Source organism: Anomalospiza imberbis, chromosome 3 (assembly GCF_031753505.1).
Source record: "Anomalospiza imberbis isolate Cuckoo-Finch-1a 21T00152 chromosome 3, ASM3175350v1, whole genome shotgun sequence".
Taxonomy (NCBI): Eukaryota; Metazoa; Chordata; class Aves; order Passeriformes; family Viduidae; genus Anomalospiza; species Anomalospiza imberbis.
This window is the reverse complement of record NC_089683.1, coordinates 63,724,660-63,741,903: the sequence shown is the minus strand read 5'-3', so window position 1 is coordinate 63,741,903 and position 17,244 is coordinate 63,724,660. Positions and strand designations below refer to the sequence as shown.

The 17,244-nt window shown below is 42.5% G+C and overlaps 1 protein-coding gene and 1 long non-coding RNA gene across 3 annotated transcripts in view; one reads left to right on the top strand and one right to left on the bottom strand.

Moving 5' to 3' along the window:
• Positions 1–10,463: 10,463 nt before the first annotated feature.
• On the top strand, positions 10,464–12,899 carry LOC137470933 (uncharacterized). The gene is made up of 2 exons (XR_010997316.1): positions 10,464–10,700; positions 10,811–12,899. It is a non-coding gene; the product is annotated as an uncharacterized lncRNA (long non-coding RNA).
• TXLNB (taxilin beta) overlaps positions 11,194–17,244 on the bottom strand; it is a 34,643-nt gene continuing 28,592 nt past the window's right edge. For both annotated transcript variants that reach the window (XM_068184772.1, XM_068184774.1), the window contains exons 8-10: positions 16,790–16,882; positions 15,579–15,674; positions 11,194–14,490 (exon numbers count right to left, since the gene is read on the bottom strand). In XM_068184772.1, coding sequence (XP_068040873.1) covers positions 13,687–14,490; positions 15,579–15,674; positions 16,790–16,882 — 993 coding nt within the window. In that variant the 3' untranslated portion in view covers positions 11,194–13,686. The remainder of the gene's footprint in view (positions 14,491–15,578; positions 15,675–16,789; positions 16,883–17,244) is intronic.

Genomic DNA, 17,244 nt, shown 5'->3' with positions numbered 1-17,244 from the left:
CCATTACATGATACAGTATGTCATTAAAATAGGGGTGGCACAGGCAGATTGGGTTAGGAGCATGCCTGGGCTCATTTTCCTCTTGAAGGCATCCCTGATTGTGTCAGAGGAGGGGAACGAACTATTCAGGCTGCATATGTGTGTGGGTGTGTGCACCTAAAAATACATGCCCAGGTTTCACACAGATACATTTGTACTTGATTTCTATTCTGACAGTATTCTGTGAAGCAATTTCTGTTCGTTCTGAACCTGGACATATAAAACAAAACAGCTGCTGCTGCAGTATTTTAGGTACAAGAATATTTTTTGGCCTTAAATACATCTGTTAGTCACTGAGCTTCCTGCATGTTTGCTTTTCATTCAGTAATGTCCAACCAAGATCAGTGGGATGTGGAGAGAAGCTAAAGCAGCTGGTATAGCTCCTTAATCCACAGACCACCTGATCTGAAATTCACATGGGCTGCTTTGCAGAGCCAAACCAGCTGTGGTGGCATCCAGGAAGGACTCTGAAGTCATGCTTCAAGAAGATATTGTCTCCTTCCTCGCATGAAGAAAATACTTTCCTTCTTGTACCTTTCCTAATGTACCTCCCTGAGGTGCTGTATATTCAAGAGTTTGCATTCAGCTCCATTATATAATGTAACCCTGGAGCTACTCCCTTTTGTTAAACATGCACTGTACTTGTTTTCTTGCGAGAAAAACGCGTGTGCAGATCACATCCTTCTTACAGTTTCTGTGTCCCATTTTCCTGGCTACATACTCATTTAATAGGCGGCTGAAAAAAGTAAAAGGCTCTGGCTGAATCTTTTCAAAACAAATTCTCTCTGGTTATCCAGATAGTGTTACAGAATAACAAATCAATGCTGCCTTTGTGTGATGCCTGCATGACTCTTATTAATATAAGAGTCATAACTGTGGAATGGAGTCTGTGGAGATAGAAGACAATCCAGCCATAATACCAAGGAACCTTAATGTATATTGCCAATTGCCAAATACTTCAGCCTTTCCCCCTAATTTTTTTTTTCAGTGCCTGAGCTTTTAAATGAGTCTGGCTCCAACTGAAGTAATACTTTTTGTTTGCAATGTGATTAATGTAGGCTCAGTTTAATTGCCTGAGACTTGTTTTGAGAAACATCTCTGCTAGCTGATTACTTTTATACTGTTTGCAAACATCCCAATCCCCACATGACAACCTGATCCTTTTGTATTTGTGTATTTAGGAAGCATCATTCTATTGGCACAAGACACAAGTACTAGCTGAGGATACTTGGTGTCTCTGAGCTGAGTACTTCCATTTCCATGTATTTTATAAGACCTGGAGGCAGACAGCACCTCTGAGGTCAGAAATGAGGAAGATTGAGAAACTGAATCAGAATCTAGAATCAATATTTTAATAACAAGGGAATATTTTCTTTAAAGCTTTGTTTAAGTGATTGCTATGGTTACAAGTCCTGTAACAAGGATATTCCAGTTATACAAATAATTTAATTTAACCTGCTTTTAAATCTGTTTTCTGCCAAAGAATGTATTATACTTTGCGGAAGTCTTTCCTTGCCATTGGACAGCCTCTCCTTTTGGTGCAGTCATGGCTAGTTTGGCTGCCAGGTTAATGGCAAAAGGGGATCAGGCTGCAGTCCTCAGCATACAGCCGGGTGGAACATGGAGACGGAATGGCTGGGAGCACAATAACAACACTGTCCTGGTTCAGGGCAAGTCTGGGACAGAACCCCCAAGGGCTTCCTCTAGAAGGCAGATTCAATTGGCCCCTCCCCCCATCCGGACCGGGAAAAAATACTTCCTTGGAGAAAAGTGGAAAAAAAAAACCGTTTGTTAAACAAGAAAACCTAAACAATATTAAACAATGAAACTTCTTGCCGCTCCAAAAGAGGGACAAACTCAGAAAAAATCCCCCCCCCCGGGCTGCAGCTCGGCTCGCTCAGTCTCTTTCAGTCCCTCCGGCGCTGGAAATGCCGCGGCCCAGGCCCGGCCGCTGGGCCACGGGTGCGAGCTGCCGCTGCTCTTCTTGGTGTTCAGTCCAGAGCAGGTTTGAGCAGGTCCAGAGAAAAGGAAAAGCCACAGTCCGGGGAGCTTCTTTGCCTCAGCTAGCTAAAACTAACTAAAAAGCAAAGGAGAGCTCTGTCCTGCTGTCTGTCCATTGCAGACAACACAGTCCAGGAGCAGGAATGTGGAGGAGTGCCTGCAGTTTCTGAAAACAAACTCCGCGCTTCTTCTCCTCCCCTTCACTCCTGGAAAATGTCTTAAAGGTGCAAAACTTATTATCCAGCACAAACAGACCAGACGACTGGGGATAAAAGCATCATACAGTCAACCTAGGACACACACAAAGTGTAATCCACTGCTTCAGGCAGTGCAGCAGCCAGGTCGGTTGAAATAAAAAGTGCAGTGTAAGGGCCATTTCCAGTCACAAGTTTTACGGCAATTCTTCCTGTTGATTTTGTATTCAGTTCCTCACTTAAAAATTGACAATGCTTTTGCCTTGTTGAATTTAACTTCCTCTGCCCCTGGCTGGAAGAGTCCCTGTTCCACTTCTTTACCTCCGCTGTCCCGCGCACGCTGGAGTTGAAGGGATGCTCACAGCTGGGGGCATCATGGACCTGGCTCCTTGCAGACCCTCTGACCTGGCTCTGTGCACTTTAGTGCTTGCAGGTACAAGGTGCATTGTGGAGAGTTGGAAGCCGTGGAGAAGGCCAGCATGGACATGGCTGAGCTGAACTGTTTTGCTTCTGTGTTCTGCCTCTGTCATCTCTGATATGCTTGTGATCTTCTGAGAACTATTTATCTAAAAGGCTGTCATGGAAAAGCAAGGCAAAAAGCAGCAGCACTTAGCCGCCCCTGGTGCTATGTGTCAGTGATGTGAGACCTGTTACGCAGGGAACCTAAAGCATCATGAGCCTGCTCAAGTTCCCAGCGCCACACAGACGTCTGGAGAGGGTCCTTGCTTCGTTTAGTCATGCACTGGAAGATTGGTGGGAGCATGCTGTCACTACCATGGTGTGTGTGACTGCTCAGTGCTCGTGGAGAGGAGGCGGCCCAGCTCCGCAGCAGGTGGAGCAGGATTGCCCACCCACCTTTCGCTCTGTGGGAAGATCCTAATAGAAGTAGGTTTCAGCAGCTGCCTGTTTGTGGCTGGAAAAATTGAGAAATGAGTAGCTTGCAGCAGATCTAGGAAGCCAAGACAGGCTTCCTAGATCTGCTGGGAATCGGGATTTTGGCAATGTAGTTGTCCTCTGTCTCCTGCAGTCTGTGGAAATGGGGTTGTGCCTGTTTATACCAGATTTGTACTAGTGCTTTGAATAATTGATGGACACCAGAACTTCACAGTACAGGTATTGCTGAAAACAAGCACTGTACAAATTAGCCTAGTCATGTATTTCACAGAACTCTCATTAGCAAAGAATTCTTAATAAGAATTATAATATTAATGAGGGTTTATCCACTAAATCCCTTTCACAGGAAGAAAATAATCAGAAATATGACTCATACGGTAAGGTGAGGACATTTGGCTGAAGGCATGAAAGAGCTGATGGGAGAATTAACATTGCAGTTCCTCTCTGGATTGTGTGCAGCAGAGCAGGGCTGGAGGGAGAGACATTCTGACTCAACAAACTGGGGGAGAGGTGAAATTAGCACTTTGCTGAAGACTAAGAGAGCTTCACTCAAGCTGTTTGATGACTCAGTTTATTTGCAATATAAAGTTTAGCTGTTGAGAAACCGTTGTCAAATGCAAAGGGCTTCCTCTGGTCTCTGTCTCGTCATTAAGGTCACGATTGCTGGTGGGAGTCACCACCCATAGCAGTGGTCACAGCCCAATGCAAGGACACCGTGGGATGGGAGTTTGTGGGTTGCAGTCAGCTTTCACTGAGGGTGCCTGTACGCTGGCACTTGCCTCTGCAGTGCTGTCATGGCCTTACTGGAGTTTTGTTATTTGTGTAGATTTTGATGTGCTTCATGTCTGGCTTCTGATGAAAATGTGCTGGCAGGAGAGGAGTGCTGGAGGGCCCAGCTCTGCTCTGCTCTCTCTGGGTTGAGAGCAAGGCTGCCCTGTTGTCCCATGATCACTCAGCTGCCACCTCGGCACAAACACACACCTACACTTAAAGCAGCTGGACTTTCTAGTTCAGATTACTGCTGAATCCTCTCTTCCCTCTATGCTCAGCTGCTGAGTAGTGTAAATGTAGTTTTGTGAGGTAAGCCAGAGAGAGTAAGCCAAGTTTTAAACTAGGTGTGTATAATCTTCAGAAAAAATACTGTGTAACTGTGAACTCTCATTTTCTTCTTATTTTGATAATAAGGCTGCCAAGGCACAATAAATGTTCATGTGGGAACTTACACTGGCTTGACCGTGTCAATTTGAAAATGCACAGGACACAGAAATGTCAGTATTGCACTTTTGGAAACCTGTAGTGTGGCAGTGAGGACCCCAAAATAAGTCTGACTTTCCTCTGTAGTACTGTTGCTCCCTCTGACTGCTGCAGCGGCACACTGCAGTGGCACAGGGGAAGATATCTCAGACAGGCTTTTTTGAGTCTTGGAGTCAGTAGTGCCAGGGCACAGACCACGTGAGAGCTTCATCATATTGACTTAACCTTGCCCCTGTCTTTTGGGACCAAGCTGATCCTCACAAGTCCTTGCAGTTATGTAGTTCATCAGCCATGACTGCTAGCTAAGTTGTTTCAGCAGTTTTCAAAATAAAAGTACGTATCCAACAGACTTCAAAAGGGTTATCACACATATATTATTCAGACTTTGGTGGTTGGAGAACCTCTGGGAGATGCCCTGTAGGGTCTGTTCTGTTTAATATATTTAAAATGATCTGGATGCAGCAGTTGAATGTCCTGTTGGCAGGTTTGCTGATAGTACTCAATTGGGAGGTGCTGATGACTGTGGAGGGAGGAGAGGCCTTGCAGAGGGATATACATAGATTGGAGTACTGGGCAATGATTCATGGAATGAAATTCAACAAATCCAAATGCCGGATTCTGCACCTGGGGCAGAGTAACATCGGGTACAAGGATAAATTGGGAGAGTCTGGAGAACAGCTGTGCTGAGAGGGATCTGAGGGTGTTGGTGGGCAGCAGCTCAGTGTGGGTCAGCAGTGTGTGCCCAGATAGCCAGGAGGGCAAACTGTATCCTGCGGTGTGTCAGACATGGCATCACCAGCCTCATCTTGAGCACTGAGAGCAGTTCTGGGGCCCACAATTTAAGGAGGATGCAAAGATCCTTTAAATGCATCCAGAAGAGGGCAAAAAAGCTGGTGGAAGGGCTGGAAGGCATGTCCTGTGAGGAGTGGAGGAGGACTTTGGGCTTGTCTAGTTTGGAGAAAAAGAGGCTGAATTTTGACCTTGTTGCTCTCTGTAGCTGCCTGAGGAGGGGACATGAAGAGGGAGGTGCTGATCTCTTCTCACTGAAATCCAGTGATAGGATGTATGGGAATGGTTAAAAAATGCAATAGAGACTAGGTATTAGAAAGCTTTTTTTTTTTTACCAAGAGGGTGGTCAAACGCTGGAACAAGCTTCCTAGAGGAGTGCTTGATGGCACAAGAATGTCAGTATCTAAGAGGCATTTGGATAGTGCCATTAACAAAGGGCTTCAATTTTTGTTTGTCCCTGAAGTGGTCAGGCACTTAGGCTAGATGATCATTGTAGGTCCCTTCCAGCTGAACTGTTCTATTCTACCCTAGTCTAGAGTAGCTTCTCAGGAATAGGCTGGTGCAACAAGACAAAATGTCTTTACAAGACAGACTTAAGCTTCTTAACCTTTAAGGATTAGAAAAGACTTTTGCTTGTTTTGCATTCTCTTTGAATGTAGCATGTGGGTGTGCTTTAACTAAGTTCTTGTGCTGCGACATTTTTCTTCTTCTTGATCCTTGTAACATTTTGCTTGGCAAGCAGGAACAGTATGTGTGGAAAGTTCATACACCTGTGTAAATGTTATTGTTACAATTACTGCTCTGCTGAGAACTCACAGAGTTTTGACAAAACCTCAGGAGAAAAATTCTATCAAGCACAGGAACCTGAGCCTATGGGAATTAGTGCTCAAGTAGCTGCTGCTGTGCCACTCATCCTGTGGGAGCTGCAGCTGCAGAGGGATGAGGATTTTGCATTCCCAATGGACCTGGATGAACCTACCTGTTGGCCAACAGTTTTTTCTCTGCTCATCTGGCACATCTGCCTACAAAATCATCCCCTGAGCAAAGCCAATTCAAAATTATTTGGTTTTCTGGAGCATTTTCATAACAATCTAAAGCTGCTTGAGGCATTTTCACCAGGTTGGGTTAGAAAATGATCACGTGAGCTGCCATGCTGGAAAAATAGGTGAGGGTTTCCACTCTGATGGAGTTCATGGTGAGGTACTGGGAAGACTGGTGGATGAATGGGAAGTGGTGGCTTCTTTACTTGGATAGCAGCAGTGTGAACAGGCAGGAAATGCACTGCTGCAGTTAAACATGTACGTGGGTTCTCTTGCTATGAAATAGGAATGTCCTATGTCATCTCAAGGGCTGGTTTTGTCCAGCCTGGAGAAGGATCAGAGGGAATCTTAAACTAATGATGGGAGGATATAGAGAAGACAGTGATGCATAATGGCAAGGAGAGAGGTCAAGGACACGGGCTGCACCAAGGAAGATTAGATAGAAAGAAAAAAAAAATTCACTGTGAAGAAAAATCAAATATGGGAACAACTATCCAGAGACAGGCAGGCTCTATCCTTGGAAATACTCAGAACTGACAGGACCTGAGCAACCTGATGTAGTTTCAAAATTGATCCTGCTTCCCTTAGGAAGGGGAGGTGATCTCTAAAGTTCCCTATCAATATAAGATATTACATTATTATAATTTTTAATGGCATCTTAAATTAGATGAGAGCAATTAGTCTTACTGAGGAGTAAATATTATTTGCACTCAAAATAATTCACAACCACATTCACTACCCACATTTTACAAGCAGCAATATGAAGCAGAAAGGTCATTAATTTGTGTGAGACACAGGGTCTCAAGAGCAGAGACCATAATGCAAAATTTGCAAGAGTTCCAGGTGTACCACCACCTGGTATCTGCATTCTATGTCTCCCCCTGCTATCCACTGGTACCTGTGGGATTCTCCAGGGTGCAGCAAGAAACCCAGGTCCTCTCTGGAGTAGAAGGGCACCAAACAGAGCAGCAGTGTCTCTGCAGCTGTGGTGTTGCAAGGCTTACTACAGCTTAAAATGTCTTGCTACAGCTCTGCAGGTCTGTAACAAAACACCTGCATCATTCAATATGTTACATTAATACATAATTAGGATGTCAGTATGGTATCTGTCGATTCACCAGTAACTGTGGCTTAAGCTGTGTTTCATTAAGAATCTTTACTGTTATGTGTGTAACAGAGACATAGAAATAGATAACAGCAAACATAATAAACTAACGATGTGGAAGTCCTGGGTGGGTTGTCAGCTGCTGTTCTGCAGGCACAAGGTCACTGTGATCTTTTACAGAAGGAGAAGTTCAATCTTCTTTTGTCCTAGCTTTGTCTGGAATACGGTTAATTTTCTCCCTAGTAGCTGGTACAGTGCTGTGTTTTGGATTCAGTATGAAAATAATGTTGATAATACACTGATGCCTTAGTTTTTGCTCTGTAGTTCTTATTCTAAGTCAAGGAATTCTCAGTTTTCCATGCTCTGTCAGTGAGCAGGTGCACAAGAAGCCAGGAGGGAGCATGGCCAGGACAGCTGACATGAACTGTCCAAAGGATTATTTCACACCACAGAGTGAAATGTGCAGTATATGAACTGTGGGGAGTTGGCCAGGAGCTGCTGACTGCTGCTCAGGGACAGGCTGGGCATCAGTCAGTGGAGAGTGAGCAACTGAATTGTGCATCACTCATCTTTCTTGGGTTTTATTCGTCTCTCACTCTTTGTTATCTCCTATTTCATCACTATTATTATTATTGTTGTTGTTGTTGTTTTGTTGTTTTTGGTGGTGTCATTATTATCATTATTTATGATTGTTATTATTGTTGTTCTATTTTAATCTATCTCAGTTGTTAAACTGTTCTTATCTCAGTCCATGGGTCTTACCGTTTCTGATTTTTCTCTCCATCCCAGTGTGGGGATGAGGGTAGTGAAGGGGTGGTTAGGTGGTGTTTAATTGCTAGCTGGGGTTAAACCATGGCACCTTTCTGAGAAACCAGCTGAATGTGCTGTGCTGTTGTGAACTATGCATGTAAACTGCAGTTATTTTCATCTAAAGTGTTATGGGTGTATTTAATGATGCAGAAAATGCCAGGTGAGATAAATGGGTTGACCAAGGCAGGTGAGAGATCTCCTGCTAAGACATCTCTCATGGTGGCAGGTCCATCTCTTTCTGACTCTGTGTCAAGCAGCTTTTTCTGTCATCAAGACTTTTCTGAACAGACTCTCTAGCTGTGCAGAATAGCACCAGTTAAAGGTGTGGGTTTGTGCAATGGTCTGGCAGTCTAACGATGGTCTAGAAGCAGAAACTTAAAATCAAAACTGTCTTCAGTTGGTGTAATTCAAATGTGACCCTGGATTTCAGGAGGTAACACTGCGTTACCAACCCAAAGATAGAGGCTGCTTCTAGTAAAAATGACACAGACTTCTTCACTGTTTCTCTTCTGTGAAAAAAATGCCTCATTTTTTTTGACATTACATTCAGCCTCCAGTGTAACAGAAGTGGAGTCTTGTGTTCTGGGATGCTGTGGTCTATAAACTTTGATTTAATAAGGAAAGGAAAGGAAAGGAAAGGAAAGGAAAGGAAAGGAAAGGAAAGGAAAGGAAAGGAAAGGAAAGGAAAGGAAAGGAAAGGAAAGGAAAGGAAAGGAAAGGAAAGGAAAGGAAAGGAAAGGAAAGGAAAGGAAAGGAAAGGAAAGGAAAGGAAAGGAAAGGAAAGGAAAGGAAAGGAAAAGGACTCAGTACGTGCATATTGCTGAGTCATTTTGCCAATTAGCCTCTACCACAGTGACTGGGACCTGAGACGTGATCCTTGAAGGTTGAGTGATCACCCTGCTGCTGACAGTTGACCTGTTCTCCTGTATGAGATCCCAGGGTGTCTGTATGGAAGTGTGAGAGCTTTCTTTGTGTGCAGAAGATGTAACACACAGTTCCAAAGGCTGCAGCTGGTCATTATCAATGTGTGTTGGATATTGTGTCTTCCCTATCTTTTGTGGGAGGGTCAGACTGAGATTTAAAATAGAACTTTTCAGATTCTGTACTTCATCCAGGAGTTGTCTGTTAAAATAGTCAATAGAAAGGTTACCATTAACTCTGAGAACAGCATTACACTCCAGAGTTAATATCCAAATGTGTGGATTCCTTTATGAGAAAAGGATGGGTGGAGTTCAATTAGCAGTTATGGTGACCAGAATTGAGGTCATGTTTCCCTAGATACCATCAGAACAAAAACCCAACAGGATCACTGCAATGATCTGAGTTAAAATTAGCTCTTCTTGGTGATTGTGGTGGTGTATTTTTAACCTGAATTGTTTGAGTGACCCAATTCAAATGCAGCCATGCAGTAGCACACTGGTGAGGACAGCGGGTGCAGCATCTGAGTGGGAGTGATGCCTTGAATAGGGGCACAGGGGACAAGATGTAACTCACATTTCAGCCAAAGATGGCATTTTATTTTTATTTCTCTGGAAACTGGTGGGAAACACATGGGAAGATATAGCGTGATGACTAGCAGCACTCTACACTTGGGACTTAAGGTTCTTTTCTATGTAGGATTGGCTGTGACACTGGAGGTGTGTTCAGCTTGCAACTTTGTTTTTCACAACCTGACCTAGCTGGCAGTGTGCAGGCTAAAGCTTTCTGGTGTCAGCCATAGGGCACCTTTACCACCTAACCTGAGAAAACAGAAATTCCAGAAACCAAATTAATGTCAGCAGATGCTGATTTTAAAAAAGCTATTGCTTCTTAGTAAGGAAGAAATAGCTACCATCACCACCTCTCCTCACCCCCAAATCTGTGCCTGATGGTAAGGGAATAACTGTGTGAAATAAAAGCAAGACTGAAGGAGGCAACCACAGAACACACCAGGACTGATGACACTGCCAGATTAGAATAATGATGATAACAACGAACACCGTGGAGGCAGGTCTCACTGCCACTTGCTGCCTCCAAATGAGTGTTGAAACCCACAGAAGTGTGGGTTTCTTTCCCTTGAGTGCAGAGGCACCTGAAAAAGTGCAGCAGAGCTGTTGTGCAGGCTGCCATCCCAAAGGCTTTTCACAAAGTTACTGTGCATAGTCTGTTTTATATTGGGTACCAATGGAAGAAAAGAGCAAGGGAGGCCAGGAATTAATGTTTAAGAAGAATGAGAGAATCTAGGTTAGCACACAGAAATTTGCGATGGTGATTTAATCTTCCAGTCTGATGCAGTAGACAATAAAAAGGTGCTTGGTTAAATTTTACAGATTTTCCACTTCTACTGAGGGTACTCCAGCTTTCCACAGCTCTACAGGCCATGAGATTACACTTAAACCATCTCCATAGTTTGACTCTAAATACTCTATGCAGACTGGGATCAGCCAGAATTTTCCCTACAATTCTCATCTCGTAAACATGTGAAGCCAAATCCTGAAACTAAAAGCTATGGAGGTCACTCTTCTGTGCTTTCAGTACTATATGTGTGCATACATACTGAAAATGAGGAGGAAACTGCTGGGATAAAGTTCAGTTGTTACATGAGAAGAGAAGAGAAGAGAAGAGAAGAGAAGAGAAGAGAAGAGAAGAGAAGAGAAGAGAAGAGAAGAGAAGAGAAGAGAAGAGAAGAGAAGAGAAGAGAAGAGAAGAGAAGAGAAGAGAAGAGAAGCAACAAGCATGTGAGAGAAACTCATAGTAATAGGAGCTGCAAGTATGTGAGTGCAGTGTTAGGATTTCAAGGGCAAAAATGAGGAAGGTGGAATAGAGTGGGAGTAATTTTCCCAGAAGGCTGTGTATTTATTCATGAGGAATGATGCTGTAAGAATAAATCATAACTATGTAGGAAGTTTTTATCTGCAGGATCCTTATCTCCCTGCTTGCTGAAGTTGGAAGGTATGAGACATGAATTACATAATTAAAGATGTGACCATAATGATTATGTAAAATGGAACCAACATAAAGTTGCAAGGCCATTATTATTGCATTAAATATTTGAATGTATAAGAAAACATCAACAACTGAAGGCTAGTTGAAGAAAAAGAAGGGCATATTTAAAGAAAAATAAGTCAGTTCCATGCAGGTGGTTACTAAAATGGCAACAGAATCAAACAAGATCAAGAATTAAAATCCCCAAAACATTAACAAGTATATAAATTGAATTAATTTTAAAAGTCACCCTGATAACAAACAAAACTTGTAACAGAAACTATATTTTTACCAACTTAAGTCAATGGAAACTAAAAGAAGTGTAACAGGTGAGTATAACTTTTTATCTTAGGATACAGATTTGATATAGATTAATGTTTTCGCAGGCACATAACTGGCTTGGTTTTCAGAGATGGCCATTTACTTAGAGCTTTGAATCTGAATATTTGATGGAATTCATGTTGCCTAATTTAGATACTTAACAACATAAATATTAAATTTAAATTAGTTGTCTTAGGCTGGCTCTAGCATCTGAAGAGAAAGATCATCTACAGAGAGAAAGTAATTCCTTTTGACTTAGATGCCAGTCTTATCATGGGATAACTTGTCCTCAAAAGATGCTTTTCCTTCTCCACTGTTTATAAAAGGAGCTTAAGATAACTAAGACTCAAATTATCTACTTTCTCATGATTAAAGACATTAGATAAATCCTGTAGGATTTGTTATCTAATGTAAGGCATTCACAATTGAAAACTGTAGTCATGATAGCTACAGGCCATATCCAAACACACTTTTGCAGTTTATGCTCCATATACTCCAAGGGTTAGCTCTGTAACCAAGCAGTTCACAGACATATTTAACCAGGGTATGGACCATCTTGGCAGTAAGCAAAGATTCAAACCCCAGTTTTGGAGGGTGGCATGCTGGAAAGACTCTGTGGCCACTGTTTCCCACAGTGTGTCAAAGATGACATCTTTCCTCTTGGTTCTCCTTTATTTCAACTTTGACTTGAATGAGTCGCTTTGTCTTCGGGGTCTTCTTGGGATTTGTCTATAAACATAGGTTTCTTTGATTGTAAGATTTCCCTTTCCAACCTCTAAACATCTTGTTTAAGTGCCCTTTTCAAATTCTTAAGCTATCCAGCTAAGACTCTGAAAGGCCTGGATGGAATTCAGAGGAAGGAAATGAGAAACAAGGAATGTCCCCCAGGATTATTTTAACCTTCTTTCAAAAAGCTTGCTTACTCTCCTTGCTTGAGACTGTAGAGCTGTCTGGGTAGGTATCCTCTCTTGCCTCCTTCCTTCTTCATCTCTACTTTTTGGCACCAGAATAAACCAGTTTCTGACAAGGTGGCTACATTATTAAGCAATAGTTGTTGGCAGACAGATGGGAAGAGCTGGTTAGACAAGAAAGGGGATGGGAATGTGGCCAGCCCCTGGAGGTGTCTGTGAGAGGGATTCCTGCTTTCCTGGTTCCTCTTTGCTTCTGGCTTATTGACTTGTGCTCTGCTTCCAGAATGGCATGACAGGTGAGTCCTCATCCTTCTCCTGGGAGCATTAGCACATGCAGCAGTGCCAGGAGGAAGCTGTGGTTCATGTGGCTGTAACTGGGAGGGACAGCACCATCCAGAAGCATGATCTCAGGATTATTCTCCTGTATTCTTCTGGAATACATCCTGGTACCTTCCACTCTGTTTTCTGCTCCTTGCCTAGAAACTGGGATCTGCAACCAACTTCTGAACTTCTAACCTCGTTTGTGAGATGGAAACAGGCATGATCCCCACTGTTGGCCTTGTGATTCCAAATAGTATGGTAATGCAGCAGTTTTCTGTTGGATGTAGAAAGAGAGTTGTGATCCCTGCCTTGGGAATTGCCATAAATTTGGAAATTGCCGTTGTTTTCAGTTATTTTATGTGAATCTAGAAAAAGATCTTTCCCCTTTCCCTGTAGTTCTGTTGAAAACAAAACCTATTCTAGAACACTGAGGAGAAAAGTCCAATGGAAGGTAAGGCTGAAAGCTTGCGGGTGTTTAAGTTACAGTGCCAAGAGGTCATCTCCTTGCCCAAAAATTCACCTCTGGTTGTTGCACCACTCCTTGGATATGTCTGACCACATTTATGGTTTCACTGTTTCACTTTGTAATTACAGATTCCTTTCATCTCATTTATTAAAATCACTGTGTGTCCAAGTAGGCCATCATTTATGCAATGTCAAAATAAATAGATGGAATTAATTATGAGTCTTTAAATATATGCATGAGAGTTTCATTGGTTTTTGAAACATGGAACTGCAACACTAAAATTATTTTCCTGAATGAGATGACTCATTATGCCTGGGAAAAAAGGATCCTGTGATTTCTCTGTCTTTCCATGTCATTAAGAAAATATTATACTTCAAGCAGATGAAGGACTGCAAAATTTGCAGATCCATTATTACTGGATAGTGGTAGCAAAGAGAAGTGCATTGCATTTGCATACAAATACATGAGGGTGTTTTAGGAATCAATTTTTGTTTCTTAAAAAAAAAAAAAAGGTATCTATTTAGAGGACAAAGCAGAGCTCTGGTTTGCAGAAGACAAACCTGGACACACGGTGTCTTCAATCCACTGCTTCCATGTCTGTGTCCCCTGTTTGCTCCACAGACTGATCCTGGACAGATCTATCTGCTGGGTTATCTGCACATTCTTCAGCTTTTGGTGGACACTGAATGGGTACTGGCATATTCCCAAGGGAGATGGGTGTGTTTTGAGTGAGGCCTGGCACATTTTCAGGAGTTGCTGGCATGCTTTCAGTGGGTTTTGGCATATTCCCAGTGGGTACAAGCACACTCTCTGGAGGCATTGGCACACTTTCTGTGGGTGTTGGCACCCCGTCTGGAAGTGAGGGCATGCTTTTGGTGGGCTTTGACACATTCTCAGTGGGTGCTGTCATACTTTCAGTGGGTGCTGGTGTGTGTTCAGTGGGTATTGGTGTGCTTGTGCTGGGCTGCTCACAGTTTTTCCCAGCCTCTGAATGTGGAATGAGAGGAGCAGGAGGTTCTGGCACCAGGATGGCATTACATGTTTGAGTGTCACAGGTCTCTGAATTGCTGCTGTTGCTTGGGAGGGACTCCTCTGCCTTGTGGGACACTCTGAAAGCTTCAGCCAGCTGCTTCAGCATCCTCTTGTCACTCTCATGCAGCTCAGTGCTTGCCTGCTCAGAGGGGGAAGGGGTTGTTTTAGTATCATCTTCTTCATCATCTTCTTCTTCTAAGATGCCATTTCCATTCACCTCTTCTGGGAACTGTGCTTGCTTTATTTTTTTGTACAATTCATTTCTCTCTTCCTGCAGAGCACGGCAGAGGTTCTCTAGTCTCTGGATTTTCAGCATGAAGCACTCATATTCCTTGGACCTCATGGCTTTCTGTAGTCAAAGACATCAGGCAAAGGTACAGGCTCAGTTTGGCTGCATGCAATTCATTAGTGGAACTGGCAATTAGGAAATTATTTGAGCAGCCTTCAGAGGATGCTGCCAGGTGGCTGGCTTTCACCAACTGCTCTTCAATAACTATGGTGTTTTGGACCAAATTTTCAAGAGGGAATTCATCCCTGTAACTACAGTGTATTAACATTCTGGATACATATTCAGATCAATTTCACTCAAATATATTTGCAGGAATACCTGCTGATGATCTGGAGAGATGGAAAAGACTAGTGGATGTCCATACAGATAAGCAGCCAAAAGCCTGCTTAGACTTTTGGTTGGTGTGGGTGTGAATTTGGAGGCAAACACGCTGCTTTATTTATTTATTTATTTATTTTTGTTTATCTTGCTTCTGGGCTCTGTAAGAGCATCCTGAATTGGAACATTTTCTACACCCAGCGAGGAAACAAGAGATACAGAAATCCATAAAAATAGAAATAGCAATAGCACAGAGCTACAAAGCTATCCAGAAAGATCTGGTCCAAGTTCAGCTTATGTTTGGGGTGAAACTTCAGGCAGCCTCTTATCTCTTTTGAATGAGTTCCAATGTGCTTATGAACTTCCTTTGCAATGCCCCTGGGACAGCACATTTAAAAGTATGGACACAGTACTTGCTTTTGACTCTTAGAGTCTGACTATACAGGAAGTTAATGAAAGGCATTATTTTAAAGTTCATTAGCTAGAACAAATTAATTCCCTGGGTGGATGCTCTTATGCAGAAAGTAGCATGAAGGGAACTGATGCCAATTTTATGTATGGGAGAGCACTGAGAATCACCCATTTTTAGAGCACTTAAAATTCAGAGTTACATAATTCAGTTTCTCATGGATGTAATGGATGCCTGCACAATCTGAAAGCCCTACCAGTTGGGATTGTCTTTTTCTCTAAAGACATCCAATTATCAAGGTAACTTGAAAGAAAGACCCTTAGATTCAAGAAGAAATTTTTCACTGACTTCTGGTGTTATCTCCCAGTTAAAGCTTTAGGTGGGGAAAAGGAAGCATCTTGAGATGGGAAAGACTGCTCACCTCTTCAATCATGTCCAGTAATGCTCTGTTACAGTTCTCAAACCTGGATTTCCATGTAGCAGTATCCTTTTCTAACTTCTTCATTTTCTTTGTCATCTATAGAATCAGGAAGAAAAGCTGAATCACAACAAAAATTCCATGCTGAAGATGAAATTAGGACAGCACCTTTATTCAAGTCTTTGGCCCTACTCAGAGCTCTGCTACCAGCGGCTGTATTGTCTGTGCTAAGTAATAATTTATGTTAAGAGATGGATTTCATTTGAAGTAGCTGCTATATCACTTTCAGCCTCTAGTCTGTAGTCCCAAAAGTAGGACCAGTTGATTATAGCCAACTTCCAGCATACAAACTACCACAAAAACAAAAGGCAAAGAATTTGGTGGAATCTGTTTGTCTCTTTACCAGATTACAGTGTTAGACTGCTAGGAAGTTAAAGATGGGCTCTTCTGAGCCCTCAAGACCAGGGAAATTCCCCCTGGACTAGTCACCCCTCTATACTATCTCCAGAACACACCACTAGCTAAATAGCACCATTGTTCCTGTTGGTTTTCTGCAGGCAGAACTCTCTGTGAAGAATTATTAGGTGCTGCCTGGGTCAGGGCATAAGGATTTTGAGCCTTGGTGGCAGAGCAGAACATTGTTTATTATGAAAGCAGGTACAATATGTAGATGTGTTTGGTTTTTAACTCCCATTCATTACAGGAAATAAGAACTGCAGCAGTCTCTTGGACTGTTTCCACATGGTGTAAAGGGGTTGGTGGGCTTCAGCTCTGCCTACACACTCTAGTGGAAAGATGTGTAGCCTATGTCAAACTCTCTGTACCAGTGTCAGTCACCCAGAAGGTTCTGGGTACTCCTGGGAACATGGTCTGATAAACGTGGTTCCAGGCTCCCCCTCCGGTATGTCTTAGGGATCTGTACCCAACCACCACATTATATTTTAGGTAAAATATTTATTCTTCCAGGCATTTTCAGTTTTAGCTGAAATGGAGAGCTTTCTACTCTCCTTTCTGCTGTTCAGCTTGCAAAGCTGAAATCTAACCTGCTGTCAGTTGTGGCTCAGTGTGTCCTAGATCTTATTTGAATGTTGATGAAATTATTCTTCAAAATGTGCAGAGATGGTCTCATCTCTGGTAGAATTATTAGAGTGAGAAATATCAAAATCTAAAAGGAAAGTATCAATTACAGAGTTCAGGCATGAGCTCCTACTCACTTTTTCCATCTCCTGTTTGAATGTGGCAAACACTTCATTGCTTTTGGCCAATGTTTTCTGAAATTCTTCAAATCTTTCAGAGTAGAGAGTGATCTGTATTAACAGAGAGGAAAAAAAAAAAAACCTCAGTAATTTCAGAACATCCAGGATGGTGAACTTCTACTTGGGTAGAAGATAATAAAATAAGTATTGTGTTTCGACATGGAAATTAGTTTGTTTGGAGACCGTGAAAACACAAACATCAGGGAAGAGCAACTATTCACAACTTTTTATGGTTGCAAACTATTATGATTCCTCTATTGCAGAAAGATAAACCGAATAAGAATAGAAAGAGCCAGGCAAGTGATTTTAAAAATCCTGGGAGTTAGGGATGCCCTACTCTCCTGGATGTTGTAGCTGTGGTATCCCTATACAGGGTGTCCAGAATAAAAGTAATTCTGTAGATATCAAGACTT